Below are 19,816 nucleotides of genomic sequence, written 5' to 3' on the forward strand. Positions count from 1 at the left end.
AGAGGTAAAACAGTATACCCCCCCTTTTTTAAAGCGGGGGTAATAAAGATCATATCATAGGGAACATGTGTACTAAGTTTAAAGTTGATTTGACTTCAACTTCTTCAAAAAAACTACCTTGACCAAAAACTTTAATCTAAAGCAGGATAGACAGACAGACGAACAAACAGTCAGACAAAAGAATAGATGCAGAGACAGAAAAACATAATACTTATACATGGGGCATAAATATCGTTTGTGATATGACATGCACACAGACATGACAGAGATTTTTTGATATTAGTCATATAATACATCTACAAAATTATACCTTATCATGCAGCATCCTAGCTTGTTTTATTCTACTCTTTCCAACTAAAGGTGTACTGTGTTTAGGTAGGCCATTATCTGATTCTCGTATACTATCTTCTGGTCTTAATCTATCTGACCTTGATGCCCTCAAATGCCTTTCTGACCTATTTAACGACCTTGAACTATCTAAAGCATGCCTTCTTGATCTATGAGATGACTTTGAGTTGTGAATATCAAATGAGTGTGATGACCCTGACCTATCAGATACATGTCTTTCTCTTTTATGTGATGACCTTGACCTACTGGTGTCATGTGATGCAGATCTATGTGATCCAATGGATCTTTCTGAATCAGATCTTTCAGTTCCATGTGATGTGCTAGATCTTTCTGAATCTGACCTTTCTCTTCCATGTGATGTGCTAGACCTTTCTGATCCTGATTCAATACCGGAACTTTCAGAATTATCTTGTTGTGGTTCAGGTTTAATTTGTTTACTAATAGGTATTAATGATAGAGTCATTCTACGTAATCTGCCTGACAGAAAGTTTTTCATCTCATCTGACCTTTTAACTGTCTGTCCATTCACCTCTAAAATTATATCTCCTAAAACAAACAAAAAGAGCTTAATTCAAAACATGTACTTTGAGCTCTTTAATTCTTGCAGAATATCAATTTTCATCAATCTGACTTTATTCTCTTGTTAGCATGGCTTCTTAAAAAAAATATTACAATTGATATGAGCTTCAAACAGATTAAATTTTCAGGATTTATAGTCAGTGATTTTTTTAGTTTTTGATTTTTGGTGTGGTAACACCACATTTAAACCCTGCATTTAGGCTTTTTTGTGGAGGCTAGTTTTTATTGGTGGAGGAAGAGGGAGTGACGAGAAAACCACATTAACCTTCGATAAAACTGACAATCCAAGTCAATTTAGATTGGAGTCTAGTGCACCCACACAAGTGGGGTTCGAACTCACAACTTCAGTGTTGACTGGCTAATGATTACTGTAGAAACTACTTAAACCACTCTGCCACCTAGCCCCTAGGATTTATAGTGTGCATGACAGCTAAGGCAGAGTCCAACTTGAATTAATAAGCTCCATTATGAAATACAAATCTTTCGTTTGTCAAATAATTACTGTAAATTCAGAAATAATTGCATGCATTTATTATTGCGATTTTTCAAAATTGAACAAAATGCAAGTTTAATTATAACGCTGTAAAAAGATGTCTGTATATATACCATTGCTAAAATTACCCACCTATTGGCATTATTTTCGCATCAATAAAAATCTCACAATAATTTCTTAATTTACGGTATATTGATATAATCAAAACCTTTATTTTTTAATACCCTTCAAAAAAAAATTAATAAAAGAATACCATTAGTTTACAGTACCTTTATTAGAAAATTTTATTACTGCTGATAATGAGAGAAATTAGCTCAATTACAACTATTCCCTAGCACTATTGTGTTTAAACCCTTCATATATTTAGTTGATACAAAATTTAGATTCAGTTATTCAAATAAAATCATGGAAAAAAAAGATTACAAAGTTTTTCCAAGGTTCATGTATTTTAGTGTGTTTACTATAGCAAATTAATCAATGATCTCTATTAGTTCTCTTTTTAAAAAAAATGCTCTTATTAACAGATAATACTCCACACAACTCTAAAAAGAAGATGTGGTATGATGCTAATGAGATATCTCTCCACAAAAGACAAATAGTGACACAGAAATTAATAACAAAAGGTCACCATACAGCCTTCACCAATGAGCAAAGCCATACCACATAGTCAGCTATAGGTATAATATAATGGGGGAGGGTGGTCAGACCTTTATCACTACTCTTGGATAGGATGTTTTTAAGCTCAGGATTTCGTTATTGATCCTTGCTGCAAGCATGATCTGGTTTTTTTTTTTTGAATTTTGGGATGACATCATTTTAATTTCTTTATATTCTGGACCTCAAGATTTCATGTTTTTAAACATGGGATTTCGAGATCAGGACCCTTTCAACCCCCCTCATATAACACTTACCAGGTTTCAACCCAGCATCTGTGGCTGGACTCTCCATCTCTACTGATTCTATTGTAACTGGTTTATCTCCCTTTATTATGAATCCATAACCAGAAGTCCTACTGCCTACAAGGTCGACCTGATGATATCTAGAAACAACACCAACTGGAGGAGGTTGGGTCGGACAACCTTTAGCCAACTTCTTCAAGGATTCTAACGACATGTTAGAGACGTCATGATCTTCTAATTCTAGAATCTGGTCCCCTGCTTTCAAACCAGCATTGTATGCGACACTTCCATGAACAACATAGGCCACAAAACATGGACCATCACCAACAATGTCAAATCCATAATGTTTTGGCCATTTATTGCTGGAAAATGTTTTCAATGGCATTTTTTGTTTTTACTCTTCTGTTTCTTTTTTAAACTGCACTACTTACATGCAACTGTCATATGGTTGTTACCATACATCTACTTTTGAACTGACATCCTAAAAATATAGCATTTCAAAATTTTAGCACAATCCTCTTATATACTGTGGATTCACTTTTATTTGCTGGATACCAACATTAGCGAATTGTGTAGGCACTAGTACTACATTACTAGTGAGCAACAAATTCAAATGTTAAATAAATTACAAATTTTTCATAGGCTTTGAATGCAGAGGTGGGTAAAACCATGAAATCAAATATCCTAAAAAATGCAAGTTTTCCTCAATCCACGAAAATTTATACCAAAGAAAATAGATGAATTCATAGAATTTGGTAGTGTTAGATACAGAAATTATTAACTATAGGAATATTGAACATAAAATTTATACAATATGATCAATGCTTTGGGGAAATTCCTCCCATTTTAGAGTAAACTATAAAAAAAAGTCATACAATGTAAAAACCATATATATATATTCATATTACATGACTTTATCATGTTTATACCCATCAATTCAATTTTCATGCTTTGATGTTTGACAATAATTTGATCAAATCAATACCAAAAGTGACAGAATCACACAGGTTTGATTTCCCTTTGTTAGCATTGTTAACCATAGAGACTCTAGCTTCTGACAGATATCATTTATCATGTTTAAGCAATATTTTAGGTGACTTTTTTGCTTGCAATTGACAGCAAAAAAAATGTATCAATACACCTTGCTGCAACATTGAAGCATGATATGCCTATCCCTTTTTTATTTACACAATTAAACGACTTAACAATGCAATATATTTTTCCTGTAAGCTATACATTAGAACACATGTATGTAGTTATTGATCCTGTGACCTTGGCATTAGACTGATTATTTGATTGGGGTTTAACCCACTTTCAACACTATTGTGCTATTTCTGACATAGTGGTCAGTTTTCATTGGAGGAAGCTTGAGTGCCTGGAGAAAACCACCAATCTTCGAAAAGCTTACCTGGAACACTGACAATCCAAGTCTAATGCACCTGCCCTGTGCAGTATTCATACTCATAACTTCAGAACTGACAGCTGGCTATTGATACAGTAGTTTGACTTAACTCAAACCGCTCTAGCATCAATTTTTATTTGTCATATATATGTAACACTCTCAAACGTGTCCTGTCCCCCAAACGTGTCCGATTCCCCCAAACGTGTCTATTCTCCCTAAACGTGTCCGTAATATCCAATATTCCCTAAACGTGTCTGATTTTATAACCCCCAAACGTGTCCGATGATTGTTATTCGCCAAAGCGTGTCCACTATTTAACGCCAGGACGTCTCACGTCTTTTAGCGCTAATACATGAATAAAATCAATAACGTTTACGGCAATTCTATAACATTGGGGGACACAGTTGATAAAATGATCATTTATTAGTATCAGTTAGTTCAATGACCGTTGTTTTTGCAAATTTAACCTGTAACATATAAATCGACTTATGACTGAAATTGCTTATACTCCAGTTGCAAGTATTATGCTCGTTAAGAGCGCACATACATGTACAAACAATTCTAGTTCAGTTGGATTAAGCGTTTACCATAGGATAACATCAAATTAAAGTCAAATATAATATATTCAGGATAAACTATGCCTATACATATTGTTTAAAGATGTCAGTCTTATTTACAAAGCTTGTATTTACAATTATACACAAACAAAGCAAGCAAGCCAACCAAAGTTTTACTTTGCAAGCATTAGGAAATCATCTGTAATCCGCGAATACTGCAAGGTAGGATTTTAAAAGAATTGACTTCCTTTTTTTCAATATTTAATAAGATATTAAAATCATAAACTTGTTATCAGGTATTTTAATAAATTTTAGATTTCCAGCATCACTACTAAAGTGAAGACATACAAACAAGAGTCATGAGTCCATTGCCAAATATTTCATGCATTATTTGAACGATATCATATTAACAATAAATACTATACATAAGTTTTATTATCATACCGGGGATTTAGGATTGGTTCTAAATTTGTTTACGATTATTCGGGATAAACCTTAGTTAAACTTAAAAATCTAAAGAGCCAGTAAAGACCGATTTTTTTTAGAACTTCAATAAGAAACTATTTGATTCTCTCAAAAAAATAGAAAAAAACCTCTATTAGGCTTAAATTAAAATATTGTTTGTTTGCAGTTTACCGACCGACCCTTGAAAAACCTCGCGACTGTGAAAATTTTATTGCTTTAAACTTGAAGAATTTTTTTTTAATACCTCTATTGACGCGATCCGGAACTTTGGGTCCTTTCCGGTAATGATTTAAAGTCTGGGTCAATTACGCATTTCAAGTTCCGTTTTTCTTAGCTTCCCGTCAAGCGTTCATGTGACCATTTAATGATAAAGCACATGGAAATACTGTCTTTCACCGTTACCCATAATCCTCAGCGTCGTGGCGGAGTTCCGGTTTACAGATAACTGATGGAAAACGCCCAGTTATCCGAGTCTGAGAATTTGCAACCCAAATTATGTGGAAAGAAAAAGACAAGTTATGGAGATTATTGTTGTGTCCCTGGATGCAGCAATCAAAGGGGGAAAGACAAGGGCAGTGAAGTTAAAAGGTCGTACTACAGGTTTCCCAAAGACGAGAAACAGAAAAGTACCTGGACCAAAATGATAAGGAGAGATCATTGGGAACCAAGACCCTTTGATCGGATATGTTCCGATCATTTTGAGGGAGGCAAGTTACGTTTGTATACTAGCCATAGGTATTGAATTATTTGCAGCAACACATAATTTTTTTCAGACAGTGTTAAATAGCTGATGAGTGATTGAATACTTACAAATAGTCTTGACCACTTGATAATTTTATGATTGTATGGGAAGTTATAACCAAATAAGATACAACTAAATGGTGAATCATTTTCACAATGATAATTTGTCAATTGTTTGGTTTACCATGTTCATTGTTTGTTTTTAAGTGCACATATCAATATAATAATTTTCACAGGGACTTTAACCTTTCATAGCTTTAAACAGGGACTTTCTATACTACATGTATCTGCTACAGCCGAGATCAGTTTGATAATTTGTATAGACATTGTTATAAGTAATCAGTCCCGTTAGTATAGAAAGTCTTTTGAACAGTAATACATGTAATATAGATCAGTGCATTTCCATACCAGATTGTAACTTGTGGAGGCCATATACAAATGTACCATATATTTTGCTCATAACTAGACATGCTAAAGATTGCATCAGTTAAGTACTTGTTTTTAAGAAACCTTCTTAGTACAAGGAAGTACACTTGGTGATACCATTTCATCAAGGGATGTCAGTTCAAGTCTGACAGGAGGTTATTTATTTGTTTCTAAAGTACTGATTGTTGCATATCTTATAGGCACGAAACAGACATCATCAACAGAAAAAGGTTACATACCTACTCTGTTCCCATATCAAAAGAAAACACCAGCTAGAAAAACAAGTAATTCAACTAAACAAGAAATACAAGTAATTGATGGTTAGTACAATTTAATACATGTAAAAATACAATATTTTGCCAAATATATTAACTACAACACAGTAAAAAGTACAACAATATTATCTAGTGATACACAATTAATATCACCATCAGCAAATTATTTCTTGCATTTAAAATGCTGAAACCTTACATTGACCTATATTATTTGGTTTACAATCAATTTGCTTAAATCCAAGAAAATTTTGTTAAACGGGTCAATTCATCATTGCAAAAAATCAAACTTCTTTTAAAATTTTAAATTAAATGACGCTAATCATGCTAATGGCAAATTATTGATCATGATCAGCTGTGCTGTTAAGATAGTCAAAAACTGTCAAAATAACAATTGTCAATAGACAAGTTTTATTGATATTTTACAATAAAAATAATGTGATGGAAGAACAAATAAAAAATAGACAGACAGTAATTATTTCACAAGTTACTCATACTCATACATGATACACATCCCTCACACACTTTTGTGTCCCTGAGGCTTAAATATGCATAATTATTTCATAAAAAAGATGTGCAAACTGACATGAATGCATCAGAGTCCTTATTGGACATTCTATATCTTTACAACAGAAAACACTGATGAAATGAAATTATATGACATACATCCTATCAAATTATCAAGTTTAAAACAACATAAACATCAATCATTGACACCAAGTGATACATGTAGTAAAAATTCAACTGGCCCTTTGGTCAAGTGAGCAAATATTTGGCACTTAATAATATTAAGTTATAGTCGAAAAAAATCAAATATTTCCATAGTTGATCTCGGATATAAAGAAAATAATACAATATTTGAGGTTAAATAACAAAAACTCTGATTTTAAACCAGTTCTTTGAAAATTAAGATAAAGTTTTTTTTCCAGATACAATGTAATACTTAGGCAAAATTTAAAAACAGTCATTAATAATGGTGATAAAGCAGGCTTCTTTTTTTGGTACTTTATCGTTACAAAAGTTCACATTTTGGATAATAGCTGATATTTCAAATAAAGAGGTGCAGAAAACCTGATAATCTACATATATCTATTCTATACTATAATATACCTTTAACAAATACACATACATCTCGTCCTACAGGGCAGTTAGAAAACAAGACCAGACAGAGAAAAAAAAGATTATTTCAAGATATCACTGTTGCCAATAATCAAGTAGGGCGTCCATTAGATAAGAAGCCATATGAACCAATAATACCTCAGATTAATAATCATGATTACATAAATACAGAAACAGAAAAAGGAAATTATTGGTTAATCAAAGAATATCTACCTGAAATTAAAGAAAAAATGAATGAACTTGAACGTCTGAAAAAAATTAATGAAAGCCAAGCTAAGCAGATTTTAAGCTTACAAAACATGAAGGACAATCCTAAACGCATGGTTTTTTGGACAGGCTTTTCAAATTATGAGAATTTCTATGCTTTATTTCAATATTTTGAACCAAGGGCTACAAACATGAGATATTGGAAAGGTGATGCAGGCATGCCTGATACATTTTCTGATAGGAAAAGAGGTCCAGAGAGGAAGCTTTCGTTAATTGATGAATTCTTTTTAACTATGGTGCGTCTGAAAGTTGGCTTATTGGTTGAAGATTTAGCAATCAGGTTTTCAATCAGTGTTGGTTTGGTTTCACAAATTTTCAGCTCTTGGATAAATCTAATGTATGTTGATCTCAAGGAGTTATGTGAACTACCTTCAAAAGAGGTATTGAATGAAAATCAATCACACGCTATGAAGGATTTTGAAGATGTAAGGGTTATTATTGATTGCACTGAAATATTTGTTCAAAATCCAAGCAAACTTGATGCAAGAAAACAGGTTTTCTCAAATTATAAGCACCACAACACATTCAAGTTTTTGATTGGTGTTAGCCCACAGATGGGGATAACTTATGTAAGCAGGATGTATGGTGGTCGAGCATCAGATAAATTTATAACATGCGACTCAGTTGATCTCCTTCATAATTTAGAAGTCAATAAAGGTTCTGTAATGGCTGATAGGGGATTTTTGATAAGTGGTATATTAAATGACATGGGTGTTAAGCTGCACATGCCGTCTTTCAAGGGAACAGAAAGAGCACAACTGAAAAGCTCAGAAGCCAGAACGTCTGAAGATATCTCAAAGGTTAGAATTCATGTCGAACGTGCCATTCAGAGAGTGAAAACTTTCCACATTCTAGATGGCGAGGTAAAACTATCAATGAAAGATTTGGCAGAACAAATATTTACAGTATGTGCTTTCTTGGTGAATTTTCAAACCCCAATTTTGAAGAAGTAGTTGGATTTCTTGGTCGTGTGTGTATTTCAAGACCATTTCATACCTGTACATGTAGATGTTTTGTATTCATTCAATATTTATTTATTTCAAGTTGCAGATAGATCTACATGTTTTGTTATTGTTTGTATTGTCTTGAAATTTTTGTCTTTTTTTTAATTTATTATATAAAATTAAGAAACAAGATGATGCTCTCTCTTAAAAACCATAATTCAATAAACAGGTTCTAATTTTTAATGAAAATCAGGCAATTTTTAAAGATTTTGAATTTCAGATTCTATCAGTTGTTAGAGCTTGTGTCCTGAAATAGTGTTTTAAGTTACATGAAGATTTAAAAAGTAAACAGATTTTGAAAAGCACCAAATACATGTATTCATATCTATCATACCCTAAAATGGTATGAAAAGTGAATTTAAATTGTCACAATTATCAATTAAAAAAACCCATTTGTCATTTTCAAATTTTCTCTCTGATCATGCAAAGGTCTACATTTTTGACAAACATACTTCTTGCCCCTGTGAAGTTCAATATTTAACCTCCGAAAACCTTCACAGAAAAAATGGTACCATGTATTGGAGGAACATGCTATATTTGCGTCACATGCAATAAGTTCTCCTTTAATTGTGGAATATATAGGTGCCTTGTGGTCTCTACAGTAAGAAGCACAGCCTAAGTTCCAGTTCTGACTCGAAACACTATTTATACTCTGACAATCTTTTAATCCCTGACATTCTTTACCAGCCAAATTTTGGTCATTAACATCATCGGCAGCATCATTATTAACATCATCAAAATCATCCGCAGCATCATTATTAACATCATCAACATCATCAGTAGCATCATTATTAACATCATCAAAATCATCAGTAGCATCATTATTAACATCATCATCATCATTGGTGCCCTCAAGATGAATATTCTTGTCTTGTTCTTCTGAAATTTGATCAAATAAATCATTCATAAATACATATTTTATACATTTTCCAACTGAAATTTATAAATTGATTTTGATTAAAAAAAAATACTAAGCACAGTGACACGCCCATACATGTATATGTATACTTGTGGTATTATTCCGTTTTTTCTCTAAAAATTTATTGTTATTCTGTTATTCCTAACCTTTGCCTTTGAAGAAAGAAATCTTTTGATGCAGCAGATTGAAAAAATATTTTTGATTAAAATGTAACATGTAAGTGAGTGCTGAAAAAAATTTAATTTGATTCACACAGCCAAAAAAAAAAGAAACACCCATAAGTTGATGCTTTTAAAACATTGAAAATACCCCCTCATAGTTGAATGGTTGTTAATTCATTATATATATTTAAGTTGAACATGTTGAATGATGTCATCATTGTCCATTTTAAGTAATCAATTGTCATAATTATAGTTTTGCATATGAAACATCTTCTATAAACATGTTCATACTTTGTTCTCCTGTTTTTTATGTATTGAATAACATTTTTGTTGTGTACATTGTTTTTGATCTATCATTAAAATAAATTGCTGTGCCATGCACACCATGAACAATTGAGGCATGTATAAACACAACAATCTAGCTTGATACAGCTCTGAATTAGATTGTAATTAAATATTTGACACATCATAGGTTTCTGACACAGAATGAATGTGGTATAACAACCTCAAAAAGTTATTGTGGACATTAACCTTTTGTGGTCCAATATCCAAAATCTAAAACCACAGTTAGATTCATCATATCAAAGAACCCCATATCTAATTAGTAGCATTTGAAATTATCAAATAAAAAAAAAATTAAAGATGAAATATGATTGACAATGAGACAATTAAAGCCTACATATGTATCATGACATAGAAGTTTACAGATATGACCTCAAATAATGATCAAATATTAACAATAAGATGTGGTATTATTGCCAATATGACAAATTTCAACAAGAGACCAAATAACACATTTATAATTATTAAATACAGGTCACCATACTGCCTTTAACAATGAGCAAAGCCCATACTGCATATAAAAGGTCACAAATATGAACAATTCGAAGGAGAGAACTAATGGCCTAATTTATGTACAAAGAAACATACCTGAATGATAAATGTTAAACAATTCAAAGGAAAAATATATATAAATGGGAATTTGAATATTGCCATTTTGGGAAGACATAATGTCACACAGTGATGACAAAAACTTGCACTAGGGTCTACTTACAGTGATTAAGTTCAAACGCAGATTAAGTAAGGAAAAAGCACAGAAAATGAAATTACCTGAGAAAGATTCATTTGTAGAATCTTCACTGCTGTCAGACTTCTCTTTGTCTTTGGAATTGTCCTGAGAGTTCAAAGATTTTTTAAGTCTGCCGGTTAAAATTTCTGGTGCTATATGCATCTCAAAGAAACTTCTTATAGCTGGTAACATAATGGTTGTCCAATATATTTCATCAAATGGAACATCTATCGTAAGCAATCCTTTTGTTGTCCAAATAACTAATTTTGCGTTATTTTCTTTACAAACATTTAACTGTGTTTGAATTTGTTCATAGTAACCATACTGATGACCCTTAACCAAAACCATGTTTTCCTTCTCCATGCCAACATATGTTATCTTTTTCTGACATATAGCTACAGTTGGAGTCAGATATCTGCAGGAATAGGGACATTTTATTTCAATTACAGTTGTACCATGGCAATCACATGTCATTATTGCATCAGGAGACGCTCTAAGGTATGAATACGTTCTATCTACTAACAATCCTGGTTGAATAATTTGGAGATTTGTATGTTTTGACTCAAACAATTTTGTCATTTGTTTTAAAGCAGTTATTTCATGTTTCAAACCCCACTGAATTGGTTTTACTCTGGAAAGATCATTTGGTTTGTATTTCATAATATCAATCAAAAAATTATCTTGATTCTTCTTATTACTTAGTACACGGACAACCTTACTGGCTGTTATTGCCCCTATTCTATGTCGAAACCATTCTTCATTGGCAGATTGACCTCTAGTCAGGTTTTCAATTTTGCTTATATCAGCTTGATTATAAGTTTTCATAATTAAATTGATGTAAGTATTTAATCCCTCCTGGTAACCATTATCGTCAATAGATTGGAACTGTTGATGAGGTATTTCCGTTAATGATGGTGGTGTTGTTTCCACATCTATACTTTCTGCATAGCAAATACCAGGATAAAATTCAGTTACTGTGTCTGGCATGGACCATGGTCCTTTCACTTCTGGTTGCTTCACGGGTCTGAATCTTGCTAGGTCAACAATGTTGACAATTGGAGGCATAGCATCTCTGGAATTAGCATTCCTGATGTCATACAACAGTTGAAGAGTTCTTTGGTATTGCCTCTCTTTAGACAGCTTCGGTGCAATGTCACTTATGTGTGTTTTTAAACTGGAAGGTTTGTTTCTTATATCAATGTCTTCACCCTTTTTAGGCTCAACCTTGGCACCTTAATAAAAATAGAACAGCCATTAAAAAAAAACACTTGTACAATGTACCAAAAAAAATAATTAAAACTATAGTGTGAGCTAACACAATGTGTTGAAGGCTGTACATTTGAGCTATAATGGTTTACTTTTATAAATTGTTATTTGGATGGAGAGTTGTCTCATTGACACACATACCATATCTGACTATATCTATGTATATATACATGTACTAAGGATTTTTTTTGTTATAAAATGTGCTAGATGTGAATTATCTTTATGAAGATTTCATTGATAAAGGAGGACAGCAGAACACAATAGGTCAAGATTTTTAAATAGGTCAGACAATTTGATGCTAGAATACAATTTACTGTTAATAGTTCTGATTTTAAAGATCAAATTGATAGACAGAGAGGGAATTATAATTACTGATATTTTTCCACAGTTCATGTAATCGGTTGGATAAATGTTCTATTGGCAAAAAAGAATACCACGTTTCCTTTCTGGTATATATGTATAATATAAAGAGTATGATGCTGAATAACTTAAAAACTCCCTTCACCATTTGATAAGGAGTAGTCTCCCCTTCACTGTGACTAAGTAGTATGATTTATTTTTTATCCATTTTTCCTTTATGTGCTGACAGAATATGATGTTATTTGTATATTCTTAACACTGTGAAATTGCCAACAATTTAAATACAACAAAACAAGTTAACACTATTTCAAATTTCAACAGAAAAATAGATGCAGGAACAGAGAGCTTTAAACAGACAAAGGCAGCTATGTTGTACATGTACATACCATTATATGATAAAACAAAAAAATCAGCCTGGGTGTTCATACATGTAGTTAAACATGTGCAATAAATGCATGGGTGACTCTGATAGTTAATACATGTAACAATACAAAAAGGAATCGATATCAAAGCTTTTTTGGAATATACTTATTTGTATACTAAGTTCAAACACAATGCTATAACTGTCATTGGCTGTAGACTGAGCTGTTATCAAAGAGTAGACTTATATTTTTCTGAGCTGGCGAACATGTTGCTCAAAATGGAAAGTTGCAAATTATGTCAGCCTTATTATGAATGCAACAGACATTGACATCATTAAAAAAAAAGACAAATGTTTGGTTGTTTATATATAATTATTGGAAAAAGAAATAACTATAAATATGGATATCAATACGAATTTTATGGGGAAATGAACAATGAAAAGTCTCATTTACTTGTAACTGTATGAAAGAGATGCATGAGTTAAACCTAATACAATTTTTTTTTTCACTTTTAATTTACATAACTGAGCTTCATGAAAAATTGCCAGCGAGAGTATATGGTATCACTGGGTGAAACAACTGCACTAGTGCATGTCTGCTTAAAAACCCAACCAATCATGAGGAACTCTTCATGAAAAACAATATTTAAAAAAATCAACATTGAAACAATAACGTCATGCATCTTTTCACAGTAAAAATATAAAACAATAATTTAAAAGGAATAATGTCAATGTCATTGGAACTCATAATAAAACCTTTAGGATTTGTCCAACTGCATAAATTTTCTGTAACAGCCTTATCTTCTGGTAAATTTTCCCCCCTTGATACTACTTCTGCCAATAAAAACAAAAGTGCCCCAATATGGGAACATGCTTGAGTCAGTCTGAAAAATTAAAGAACATATTAAATAGATTTTTTATTCATGATATGGATATCAATTTTTAATTATAATTTGAATAAGATTAAGATACCAATTTAACACCATCATAAGATCTTTGAATTTTTTTTATCAGTTCATGTTCTTATGTTAAATTAGTCAAATTTTACTCATTACTACAGTTTTTTTAAATTGATCAAAATTTATAAATATATGCATTCTGTTCAAATGTATCTTTATCTGCTATTGATATCTTTACATTTGCACTTTATTAATAAAGACATTGCAATTATTCTTGGAGAACATAACTGGTTTATTAAAGGTTTTTGCATTTAACTATAAAATTTAAATAATTCATATTGATTATAAAGGGAAAGCACAAACCATTTCAATTTTGCTGAGAGATACATGCATTAGGTAATGCATTAGCCCCAGATTTGAGTTTTATCCATACACATGAAACAGAAAGCTCGTCATATGCAAAACATAAATACTGTTTATCAAGCACTGCATTTTGGTACTATACATGTAGATAAGGAGTTAAGGTTAGGCCAAATATATTTTATTAGTACAAATATTTATGACATCTTGACAGGCTGTTTTTTTTTCTTCTGTCCTCATACATGTCATAGGAAGGCGTAAAAAATAAAATAGCCTTTCAATATGTCATTATTATTTGGACTTATACATGTATACTACATGTACTTCTAAATGTATTTAATTGACCATGTTCATGATCTTCCCTGAAGAGTTTAGCTTACCCAACTGTGCAAGTGCAAAATGCACCGTATGGTTCTGATGTGTGCTGATCCAAAATTATGTGAAGATACTTTGTCTTTGCTTCTTCACCACTCTGTGATGGCAAACAGCTGGCTTTTACAGCACAAAATGTGTCACTGTCAACAATTGGGTTGAAGGAGACATTATTAAGGTGTTTAGCATCCAGGTGCTGATATGCTCTAGTTAGTTTATACTGTCGTAATGAGGTTTTATCATAATCAGACACTTGACAGTTTAATAGGTACTTCTTTACCATTGACAGGTCAAGGTCTATATCTGGCACCTGCTTTGTCCATCCTGGCAATTTTAAAAGATAATTGGGGGATAATTGCTGAAATTCTAGTAGCTGCTTTTTATCTAACAAATGGTTTTTAATCTTTGGCTCCTTAATACAAAAGTCGTTTTTTTCGCTGTTACCACATGTCAAAATATTAAGCTCAAAACATAATAAGATTTCTAATGAGTTGCGACCAACACCATCAGTTTTTATGTTTGCATCAATACAGAGGCGTTTTAAGTCCCTCAAGTTTAAATTCTTTACGTCTTTAAAAGTTTGTGGTGTTAATGGAAGAGGTTGGAATAATGTTGACACGCTTTTTTTGCTAACGGAAGACATTTTACACTGTATAATTTTTCAATTTCTACATTCTTGCCGCCTTGTTTACATTTAACCGGAACTCCGCCAGCGCGCGGTGTATTATGGGTAACCTTGAAATAGACTATTGTTTACGGGTATCCATGAAGTCACGTAGGAGTACTTTACGCTGTCGTCTCGTGTCAATTTTAAGACAAATAACAAACAAAAAAGTTTATTAGTAAACTGTTTATACAGATTCAGGCACATGTAATCATGTGTGATGATATAATTGACGATGATGCAGCGGATATTCATAACTGACACGATAACCATTCTGTCTCAAACAAATCGGGTTCAGATTCTGTGGAGCCTGACTTTATGGAACCAATTTCAGTGGTTAAATAATTCGACAGCAGCTTGAAGTTAAGCATATTTTCTACAAATCGTTGTGAAGACGACAAAGATGAAACCACTCCTCCGTGACTTAAATCTTCATGGGTATCTGTAAACCCGCCTGTACGGAGGAAGGGCTCATTTGAAATGTTTATGAATATAGATCATGCCAAATCAATAAGAAGCAACCCTAACTACACAAAGATGTAGAGAAAATGAATGGTTAGCTTGAAAAATAAATATACTCTCTCTATATTAAATCTTTCTTCGATTTCAATGAGTATGCTCCTTTAGGATAAGGGGGGCTGCCCCACTCATTGCAATTATTCTCTTTCTTACAATATTAAATATACCCAAACTGTGTGGCCTGTGTGAATTCAATTAAAATGTCCTTAGGAGCTATGCTGCCAAATTTTTATGCATTAAAAACATTTCAGTACAGACCATTTACTTTTAATGGGGTGCTATGGATTTCACCCTAAATCTTTAGATTTCTTTGGTTTTCATTAAAGCCTGGCAAAAATATAACCTTATCATATATAATTAAATATTGTTAGAAATATGAAAACAGTCTGATGTCTTAATACTTTTTTTCAAGTTGCCTTTTTTTCAATTGAGGAAGATTCAATGGTTATTTTTTTTTTATTAAAAATACACTCTTTAATAATTGTCTTATAAATCTATAATATATATACATTTTTCTGATGAAAATACTCTACTCATGAAAACATTCTAGTCAAGCAGCATACATTTCTGAATATATTTCTTTAAAAAACAGTTCTAGTCATAATGACATTCCTTGTTTATAAGTGTTCCAGTATTTAATAATTATATCATATTCTATGTCATAAATTGGATAATGACACTATGTTAAAGTTTCAGTTTTGGTTAAAAAGTTTTTTTATCTGAAAATGCCTGTTCATTTGATGTTGGTTTTCAGCATGTCCAGTGTTTGTTGTTTTAAAATGTTGTTTTTTTCTTCACAAGAAACCTGGTTTAGTGTAACTGCTTTTTTTAAACTGTATTTTGGCTGATAAAATAAAATATTTTTCCTACCTACCGACCCTTCAGTCTGAAGGTACAGTCGGAAAACTGCAAACAAACATATTTTTAAGGTTGGCCTTACTTATAAACTGTTAGTAACTTTTTTTTTAATATGAACTTTTAGTTTCGAGCATCACTAAAATACACGCAAACAAGAGAATTTACACTTTACGGTTTTTAGGTATCTAAACTAATCGTAACTCGGAATTAAATTATACTTTTTTTTGGAGCGGAAAAGGACAGTTTTATTTTTACGGAATATCAGTGTAACAATCTTTTAGTTTCCTTTATATTATAGGACAAGTTTGGGGGATTGGGCACGTTTGACGGATTGGGCACGTTTGGGTGTTTATTAAAAAATGGACACTTTTAGGCGTTAAAATAATACAAATGACACGCTTTGACGCCCTTTTTACAACTAGACATGTTTTGCAGTTCAGTGAGGTCGATGTGGACACGTTTGGGAGTATCGGACACGTTTGGGGGGTAGGACACGTTTCTGAGTGTTACATATATATTGACCACATATGCACATCAACCAAAAGGTCTTTTGATAGATACATATAGCAATCCAATTGACTAAAATCTCAACACACTAAGGTAAAATTCATGTCAAGATTGAATTAAACATTGTCAATTGTTAAATGTGTTCATTTGTTTTTAAAAAAAGTTGAAGACTAAACTAAAATTTTCATTATAAGGCAAGAACTCTACTACATGTAGTTGTAAATGGTCAATTTATGGTTCCAGTCAACCTTCTGTAATTGTTTGCACCTGTTCTAAGTCAGGAATTGGATATTCATGAATTGCAGTAGTTGCCTTTTGTTGATGTGGTTCATAATTAAGTGTTTCTTATTTTTTGTATAGATTAGACCAAATTTGATTTTTCCATTTGAATGCTTTTACACTAGTCATTTTTCATGTTTTTGGTGCCCTTTATAGCTTGCTGTTCATTGTGAGCCAAGGCTCCATGTTAACAGTTCATTTTTCTTCTTTGACCTTTAAAAATAATAGTTTGCTTTTATAAATTGTGAGTCACAGTGACTTGATGCAGAGTTGTCTCATTGTCATTCATACCAGATTTTCTTAACCCTTTCACGTTCTGCCAAATTTGACGTAAACTTATGAAAAGACACTATCAAAGTTCAATCGCATATAGCATTCGCACTGAAGCTTACACAAAGGTGGTTGTGGGTCCATTTGAGAGATAATTGATTAAATATTTGAAAGAAATAAATATATCAGAAATTTTGTCTTCTGAAGTCACGTGTTATCTGTCCAAAAGTCACGTGACTTGCGGAAAAAAAGTAAAAAAAGTAAAAAAATCTTGCGAAAAAGGTTGTTTGAAGACTTTTATAATGGCTAATAGGATATAGTTTTGGTGTCAAAGCAATGTCCTAAGTCTGATAGAAACAGGAAAGTTACAATTATGGTATAGTTGGAGGAAATACGTGATGTATGCCTTCGAAACGTTGATGCCATCAATATGCAAAATAACGGATTTCAGACGTTTTTTCGTCAAAAATCTTATCCTTGACACAAATTTTAGGTTAAACTATGTTTATTCAAGCTGCACATAAAATTTTACTTTAAAAGTAAGATTCAATGAATTACCAATAATTACTTTGGTGTTTTGGGCCTATGATGTATTAGTTGAAGGGGGGGGGGGGGGGGGTGCAATTAGGACACACATTATTTAAAAACATACAAACATTGTTTTTAATTTGAGTTTTGTATGTATTCATGACCCTCTTTTTGAAATTGAAAGTAAAGTTAAGTTAAGTTACATTTAATATAGGAAATTATTTTTTGACCTCCGGCTTTGAGGTTCGAACATGCAATCTTCCTGCTGTGGGCTAGTGCAGCTTCCCACTGAACCACGGGAGTTCCAGTTTAAATCTTTGAAATTTTAGTAGTTAACTGTTCCATTAACGAAGTGAGAGTAAACAAATAATCAGTCTGTTTTCGTTTAGAAATTAAGTCTCGATATAACATATAATTGTTGTAAATCCCATCATTTTGAGCGAATATAGGATGATATCATACTTTAGTCTGCTATTTTTTTCTTAACTTTTACCAGTTTCTTTATTTCAACAAAAGTGTTTTCGGCATTACCATAACCAGGCACTTCAGAAACAATGTTCTGTTACATCTATTTCAACCTCAAAAAAAAAAAATTCATGACTTTTTGTCTGTTTTTGTCTCTTTTTCAATTAATTTGGAAATTAGTGACCACAAATTGAGAGTGCATTTCAAGTAAATGATTGCGTTGGTACACTTAAAATCACTTATTTCACTTGCGAACAAGTTTAAATCATACTATGAATAGTTTCCCTTAAAAATACACGGCGAAGTTAATAAAAAAAAGTTATATTGCCCCCAAAATCAACAGTATATTTTCCCATACTCTACGGAAATATTGTGTTCAAAATTAAAAAAAAACATGGTTTTCACAGGAGAAAACGTTGTCCGTTAGGAGCGATTTGATACCAAACCGTACTCGCGAGAGGTTTTAAGCCCCACGAATCACCCAGCTGTGATATAGGGGATTGATTTGAGCCATCAACCACTTCTGTACGTCAACAAATGCCAAAGATTCAATACTTTACGCAAGCTAGTTGCCCAAAAATATAGCCCATCGGTACCAGAGTACCGATGGGAACAGGAAGGGGTTGAACATGTATCTTAAATTATGTAAATAAATTGTAGATCATGTGTTGCTGATACTTTTGCTGTTTTGTCCCTCTTTACTATCAAGATAGTCTGAAGCAAAGTGCTGTAACAAATCTATTTGTTAGCATTTGAAAGCTGAGATTCTTTTTGGGTGAACATGGTGAAGACATGGAACTTAATTTAAGTCACTTAAAGTGTATCCTTCAGAAGATTTAGGGAGGGTATGACACAATGCTCTTTTTTCAGGAACCCCTTCACTTTTTTATAAAACCTGTTGGTACAATATCCATCTTCCCTAGTATTAAATATTTTAAGCCATGGAGACCATTTCAATTTATTTCCATTATAATTTTTTATAATAACTTGCCTATTAACAAATGATTAGTTAAGTCATTTGTATTAAGTGATTCACTGGATACATGGTGTATATAAAATTGTACTGAAAATAATGCCAACAAAATTGACTTAAGGTTTAGAACCCTGAAACACCAAAATCAACTTACCAATTTTATTCAACGATTCACATGCAGTCATCCCAGTCACAAATGAATCTGCCTGTGTATATATAATATAGCAAGATCTATTATTGTATTCAACCTTTCAAAACAGAAGGTTATAAACTTACCAAATCAGAAATGTTATACAGATTAACATTGATCTTAATCCACCATAGATTTGTATAAGAACATGAAGAAGTGTTTATATTAAATCCATAGCATCATTGAATTAAAGCACTCATAAACAGTTGTTTGCATTAAACAAA

The 19,816-nt window shown here is 32.3% G+C and overlaps 4 protein-coding genes across 4 annotated transcripts in view; 1 reads left to right on the forward strand and 3 right to left on the reverse strand.

Moving 5' to 3' along the window:
* LOC134726387 (delphilin-like) overlaps positions 1-19,816 on the reverse strand; it is a 75,757-nt gene that overhangs the window by 55,492 nt on the left and 449 nt on the right. Inside the window, exons 2-4 of the mRNA XM_063590787.1 lie at positions 19,557-19,608; positions 2,332-2,800; positions 311-894 (exon numbers count right to left, since the gene is read on the reverse strand). Coding sequence (XP_063446857.1) covers positions 311-894; positions 2,332-2,704 — 957 coding nt within the window. The 5' untranslated portion in view covers positions 2,705-2,800; positions 19,557-19,608. The remainder of the gene's footprint in view (positions 1-310; positions 895-2,331; positions 2,801-19,556; positions 19,609-19,816) is intronic.
* Positions 5,192-8,521, forward strand: LOC134726388 (uncharacterized). The gene is made up of 3 exons (XM_063590788.1): positions 5,192-5,450; positions 5,991-6,230; positions 7,326-8,521. The coding sequence occupies exons 1-3, from the start codon at positions 5,192-5,194 to the stop codon at positions 8,519-8,521; spliced, it is 1,695 nt and encodes a 564-aa protein (XP_063446858.1).
* Positions 6,225-11,224, reverse strand: LOC134725035 (uncharacterized). The gene is made up of 2 exons (XM_063588518.1): positions 10,763-11,224; positions 6,225-9,451 (listed from the first exon to the last, which is right to left on the reverse strand). Exons 1-2 carry the CDS (start codon positions 11,193-11,195, stop codon positions 8,952-8,954), a joined length of 933 nt encoding a protein of 310 aa, XP_063444588.1. The 5' UTR covers positions 11,196-11,224; the 3' UTR covers positions 6,225-8,951.
* On the reverse strand, positions 11,240-15,032 carry LOC134726389 (uncharacterized). Its single transcript, XM_063590790.1, has 4 exons — positions 14,348-15,032; positions 13,465-13,592; positions 11,352-11,953; positions 11,240-11,248 (listed from the first exon to the last, which is right to left on the reverse strand). The coding sequence occupies exons 1-4, from the start codon at positions 14,980-14,982 to the stop codon at positions 11,240-11,242; spliced, it is 1,374 nt and encodes a 457-aa protein (XP_063446860.1). The 5' UTR covers positions 14,983-15,032.

Source organism: Mytilus trossulus, chromosome 7, assembly GCF_036588685.1.
Source record: "Mytilus trossulus isolate FHL-02 chromosome 7, PNRI_Mtr1.1.1.hap1, whole genome shotgun sequence".
Taxonomy (NCBI): domain Eukaryota; kingdom Metazoa; phylum Mollusca; class Bivalvia; order Mytilida; family Mytilidae; genus Mytilus; species Mytilus trossulus.